The following is a 7,108-nucleotide window of genomic DNA, read 5'->3' on the forward strand; positions in this document are numbered from 1 at the left end:
AAGGAAGAAAGACTTCATTTGTAGGAAGAGAGGACTGAATTCTGATTTTTTTTCATAAAAATCAACTTCCATCAAGTTGGTTATATTTAAAAAATAACCATATACCATTTTTTATTTTATTATTTAATTAAATATTTATTAAATCAATAAAATAAAATACATTACACATAATACATCATATAATAATATAATTTCTTACATACTATTCTTTCAAGTAAAGTTGAAAACCAACCAAGAAGTAATAGGTCAAATGGCATAGTCTCTCCATACTCAATTAAAAAGTTTATTCATACACTTATTAATTTTAGTATCAGAATCTGTTGTAATATTTCAACCGTCATTTTGCGCATTACTCAGAGTTCCAAATCAATTCTATTTCAATTCCAATTACTTTCATGAGTCCAAGCTAATACCTCAAAATAAACAATTTATTCAAAACATATCAAACTATCTAAATATTCTTAATTATTCAAATATTTTGAGTTTTCACTATTTACTTATACACGTGCCAAATAAACTCTTTTACCAAATCGAATCCCTTGACAATAATTCTAAAATTCCCAAAAACTACATTAAAACTTAAAAGAAAAAAAAAAGATGGCATTGATAGACACATCATCATAGAAGCATGAAAGCGAGAGGAAGCAACTTGCATTGATGAATGAGTAGCGATAAATAAGAAGGACTTTCGTAATTTCCGCATTGGATCTATTCTCATCAAAGTATTAATAGCCAAATTAAAGTCAGTTTCCGAAAATCACTCTGCCGAACATCACACATCACACTTGTTCAATTCAAAACCCCTTCAAACTCTAACAACTCTCTTCTCTTATATTCTCTGTTTATATTTTTTGTTCCATCATTTCCACACTTTCTAAGCATAGATTCGCCAATTGATTCCACACCCATTTCTCAAAATCATCCAAAGAATAATGGGTCACTCTTGCCTTCTCCTGCTTCTCCTTTCATCTCTCCTCTTTGTTGGCCATGGTAATTAATTAACTAAGCTATAGCTAGCTACCTCACTCAACAGCAAACTACTATTCTTCATGTTTCTCTTGTTTTTGTTGTTTTAGTTTTTGTATGTCTCTTGTAATTTTGTTTGATTTCATTGTTGTTTTCGTTTTTTCTTTGTCAACTTTAAGGATTTGGTAGGGTGGGACTGATGGAGACTCATGAGCATACACATTCTACTCATTCAACACAGGTTGATTTAGTTTACTTTTTTTTTTTTTTTTTACTAAAGATATGAGATTCGAACTAGTAACCTCTTAATTGAGTATGGAAAGATTATGTCATTTGAGTTATAACTCATTAGCAGGTTGGTTTAGTTTACTTGTTTTCATATGAAGTCCTTAAAAAATAAACTATTATTATCTTCACATGAATACAACTAATTTTAAGTTTTCGTCTCAAGTAAATCACTCAATATAATTTTGTCACCAAAAAAAAATTAATTTTTTAGAATATAAATTAATGGTTTTTTTTTTTTCGCTCAACCCTTAAAATTTATGTATTATGGATTATATTTTTATTTATTTATTTATTTTACTTCAGGAATATGGTACACCAATGATGGCATCGTTTGAGGTTGAGGATTATGCCGACCCACAACCAAATACAAATCCCAAAAATGGTTATCTTTACAGTCCTCCTCCTCCTTCACCAGGTAGTCCAGCTCCTACTCCAACGACCCAAGAAGATGATCAAGACCAAGAACAAGATTAGAATCTTAATAAATTGGTTTATTGCTTTATGATCGGTTCTTATAATTATAAAGTGAAGTGTGTATCTTCAAATTTAGCTTGACATGTATGATCAAGAATCTAGCCAAACGTAACTAGGTTATTTTCTTTTGTTTTTTTTTTTTCCTTGGTTTGCTCTTTTAAGATTATTCTATATTAGTTACGGTTTTAAATTTGTTAATTTTTTGTTGTTGTGGAGTTTGTCTATATCGCAATAATAATTACAGCCATATTAATATACTATTTTCTTTCTCTTAAGAAAATGTTACAATTACACTAGTTGTTATGCAACTGCCGCCTATGGAACATTTTTAATGATTAGACTAAATTATTATTNNNNCATTACTCTTATTGTAATATAAGAACCGACATATATATAATTTGATTCGCGAGTAAATGGAAGACATTATTATGTGTTGGATGCATATTCTTGCATTACATTGCATGGATCAATTAGTGGTGTGAGAGTTCTTCTTTCTTGCGTGCCTATAATAAAATTAAAAGGGACACATGCATCTCTTTCTTCCATGAATAATTATCATCTCAAGGAAAAAATTAAACCACGGATTATATTAATCTAATATTTGACTTACAAGTAAATTAAACTTGTCCTTATCGATGCACGATTGGCCAAGTTTTAATTAAGTAATTAAGTTCATAAATAATAAATGTTTTTAATTATGCTTCACGTGTAATCTTGACGGGGTACCATAAGCATGTATATCTCCAAGACACTGTTTGCCACATATTATAGTTTATAATTTAATTAGCTAACTAACCTTCTAAGAAGTGTTTAGGAAGGTTCTTAATAGTGATTTATTAATGGTGTTGTGGGTAGCATTAGCAAGCAATAACATCTACTATATGTTATCTTCATTGGTCAAATGGCACACTTTTGCCTAATAATACCCAACACCAATTGACCTGGAATTCCTAAATTATAGGCTATAAAAGCCTGGGATCGTTAATAAGAATAATGCGCCGATTATTTAGTCAACTAAATTTTATATTGTCATAGTATATTGACTAACCGCGGTGATATGGATGTTTATTTAATTTAACAGAAAAGTTTTATATTTATGTAATTTTTTCATTCAAGCTATTCAAGTAATTTCAATCAGACGCGCATTTTCAATATCTTTATGTATTTGTTATACATGCGCATCATATAACTTAAACCTTGTTTTTTTCTCGCGTTTTTGTTTTTCTTCTTCTTCTTCTTCTTCTTCTTCTTCTTCTTCAACCTAATAAAATTCGTCGTTCTCCTCTGTTCGTATTTTTCTTCTCTGCTCGCATTCTTCATTATTGATATGCATTGAATCCAACGTAATAAGCTATGTCGTTCTTCTTCTTCTTCGATCTACATTTCTAAATGGAAACAATGAATTATTCAACTTCAAATCAGTTGAATGAGGTTATTACGTTGAGACAGCTAGAGAATGATTGCTGCGTGCTATCACAATAATCTTAAACACTGAACAAAGTAAAAGGAGGCCACCGAACCGAACATCATCATTTGGTGAATCAAAATCACAAAGGCCACCGAACCGAACAATGTTCATGTAGTGAATAAATGGTGATCAACTTTCAATCAACAAGAATAGTATTTCTCCTCCTCTTCCTCCTCCTCCTTCTTCTTTCAAATTCGCGCACGACAACACCAACATTTTGCTCGGTTAAGTGGAGTTGCTCATTTTGATTCACTTGATTGTCAATGTATTCAGTTGAGTCCTTGTGCATGCAGAAATATTTTTTTTACTGATTGAATGTTTATCACGTTTTATTCAGCACATGATTGGTGTTCGGTTCAGTGGTGTTGGTCATTTCGGTTCACCTGATTGTTATGTGTTCAGTTGACTTCTTTTGCATGGAAAAATGTTATTCTTGATGATTGAATGTTTATGACGTTTTATTCAGCACATGAATGTTGCTCGGTTCAGTGGAGTTGCTCATTTTGATTTACTTGATTGTTAGTGTGTTCAATTGAGTCCTTGTGCATATATAAATATTTTTCTTGATGATTAAATGTTTATGACGTTTTATTCAGCACATGAATGATGTTCGGTTCAGTGGAGTTGGCCATTTTGGTTCATTTCTGTTCTGCACAATTTAAAACTCTTCCTCTTCACCTTCTACTGCTTCTTCACCAGGGAGAGAAAGAGAAAAAGATAAAAAAAAATATAGCAGCAATAACAACAAAAGAATGAAGATAATGAGGAAACACGTGAAGAAGAAGGAACGCGAAAAAGAATGAGGAGAATAAGGAGGGGGAGGAAGGCGAATCTCTGTTGCTGTATTTGTTCATTTGTTGTTGTTCCTTGCCAAATCTTCTCGCGATTCTTATCCAGTAGTGATTTTCGCAGAGAACGTGACTGAAGTTTGAGTGATTTTGAGAAAGATTCGAAGAGAAGGAGCGGTTTTATGTTGAGGAAGAAGTAACGTTTCTTCATAATGAGCGCGCGAAGGATTTTCGAGCGCGTATTTTCACTCATCATTAATGCGCGTGACTCTATTTGGACTTAGACCAACTTGGTTACATGGTTACATGGATGTGTAGTGCGCCCGTTAATTTAATAATATAAAATTAACGATATGTGACTTTCTTTTTATATGGATAGTTTAATTTTTTAAGAATAAAAGATTCAAATTATCAAGATGAATTAAATTTAATAAAGTTTAAAAAAATAAATTTTATGCGTATATAAATAAAAATATGGTTTGAGACAGAACACAAACAAAAAATTAACAAAATTACTTATTTATTTTATATTTATTTTTTTTATTTATTTATTTTACAACACGTTATCAGTATGAGACTCTTATCAAAATTTAAGAAGACATAAGTAACAAATTTTCATTATGTTAAAGCTATCTCATATTAAATTTAATACTCTTGATATATCTAAAAAAATTACTTATCATAGATATTAGATGTCGAAATTCATCTTGATTCAATAGATCTTGAAAATACTATTAAGGTTGAAAATAAAGTATCCCAAAAAGATAAAGTCAAATCCATGATCTTCTTTCGTTGTCATTTGTGAAAATATCATGCAGATTTGTAGAAGAACCTTGAAGAAAGGTATAAACATCAAAAGACAGTGATACTTTCTCAAACCCGATATGAGTGGACACACTTGCGTCTACAAGATTTTAAATCTATAAATGAATACAATTCAGCAATATTCCGAATTACCTCACGAATGAAATTATGTGGGAAAAGATAACTGATAATGACATGTTAGAAAAATATTTTTTCGACCTTCCATACCTCGAATATGCTCCTGTAGGAGCAGTATCAAGAAAAAGAATTTAAAAAATATTCTGAGCTAATTTCTTGTCTTTTTGCTGCTGAATGTAACAATAAATTGCTTTTAAGAAATCATGAAATCCGCCCAACTGGCACCACCTTATTTCCTGAAGCAAATTATAACCACATAAGAGGTAAATGGCAAGACTTTGATAACAAGAAAAATTATGAAAGAAAGAAAAATTATTTTCACAAGAAATGATCTCACAAAAAGTGGATAAAGAAAGAAATAATGGGCAAAATAAATTAACATAGGATAAATATTTTCGTTGTAGTATGTAGAAAGGGTCATTGATCACATACGTGTCCTATTCCAAGGCACTTAGTTGATCTTTATTAAGTATCCTTGGAAAAAGATAACAAAGAAAAAAAAGGTAAACTTTGTTTCAAAGAATGTTGTTGAAAATTACACTACTCATTATGAAGTATCTAATTTTTTTGAGAATCCTGAAGAAAATATTGGTCATTTAATCAATGATAAAAAAGTTTAATATTTGAGTTCATTAAGTACTCATGTCAATAAAAAATGTAAGAAATTTCTTATTAAGGTTTATCTCCTATGCATTTGAATTTTAAATATGATATATGTAAATAATGTTTAAAAAAATATTAATATTTATGTTTAAAAATTTCAAAATCACTAAATATGTCAAAGTTCTTTACGAATAGTGCAGATTCGCATACCATTCACAAAAATAATATATATTTTACTCATCTTGTATCAAAAAAATAATGGATTAATATTATCATTGGCTCAGACAATGTGATAGAAAGCTATAGAAGAGCCATAATTTTATTTTCCAGAGGAACAAAATTTATAATAAATAATGTACTATTGTCTACTAAGTCTCTAAAAAACTTGTTAAGTTTTAAAGATATTCGTCAACATGAATATCATATTGAAATGATGAATGAGGAAAATTATGAGTATTTATATATCACAACTTATATTCAAATTAAAAGGTTATATTAGAAAAGTTACTCTCACTTTCTTCTGGGTTATATATACGAATCACATGCCATTGTAAACCAAAGTTAAATAGCCCAAATAAATTCATAATTTGGCATAATCAATTGAGGCATTCTGAAACAATCATGATGTGAAAAATTATTGAAAACTATCATGGGCATTCACTAAAGAGTCAGAGAGTTCTTCAATCTAGTGAATTCTATTGTGTTGCATGTTCTTAAGAAAAGTTTATTGTAAGGCCATCACCAGTAAAAATTATATTTGAGTCCCCTAAATTTTTAGAAAGAATTCAACGAGATATATATGGATCAATTCATCTATCATGTGGATCCTTTAGATACTTTATGGTCCTAAAAGACGCATTCTTGAGATGGTCACATGTGTGTGTATTGTCTTCTTGCAACCTGGTATTTGCGAGACTACTTGATCAAATTATTCAATTAAAAATACATTTTTCAGAAAATGCAATCAAAGCAATTCGCCTTGATAATGCTGGTGAATTCACTTTCCAAGTCTTTGATGCTTATTGTATGGCTGATAGAATAAGTGTTGAACATCCAGTAGTTCATATTCACACACAAAATGAGTTAACAGAATCACTTATTAAACGCCTCAAATTAATTGTTAGATCCTTACTTATAAGAATAAATCTTCCTATTTCTGTTTGAGGGCATACAATTTTACATGCCGCTACTATTAGTTCTCTCCCCTGTAATTAGCTTTTGGTCAACAGCCAAATATTTTTCATTTGAGAATATTTGGGTGTGCGATATATGTTTTAATTGCCTTACTTCTCGCACTAAAATGGGACTCCAAAGAAAATTAGAAATTTATGTGGGATATGATTCTCCTTCTATAGTGGAGTATCTTAAGCATAGTTATCAAAACCGACCCGTCAATCGACCCGGTCAGGTCACTGGGTCACTGGTTCAATCGGTGGGTTACAGGTTCAACCGATTAACCCGGTCATAATTAAATAAAAATATAAAATTATAAAAATAAAATTAAAATTATAAGTTAAATACATATTTTCAAAAAATATATTAATGACAATCAAATATCAATTCTTAGATATAATTTATA

General features: G+C 30.1%; 1 protein-coding gene across 1 annotated transcript; it reads left to right on the plus strand.

The window, feature by feature from the left end:
* On the plus strand, positions 717 to 2,014 carry LOC107638140. The gene is made up of 3 exons (XM_016341309.2): positions 717 to 990; positions 1,146 to 1,207; positions 1,558 to 2,014. Exons 1-3 carry the CDS (start codon positions 933 to 935, stop codon positions 1,726 to 1,728), a joined length of 291 nt encoding a protein of 96 aa, XP_016196795.1. The 5' UTR covers positions 717 to 932; the 3' UTR covers positions 1,729 to 2,014.

Source organism: Arachis ipaensis, chromosome B04 (assembly GCF_000816755.2).
Source record: "Arachis ipaensis cultivar K30076 chromosome B04, Araip1.1, whole genome shotgun sequence".
Lineage (NCBI taxonomy): Eukaryota > Viridiplantae > Streptophyta > Magnoliopsida > Fabales > Fabaceae > Arachis > Arachis ipaensis.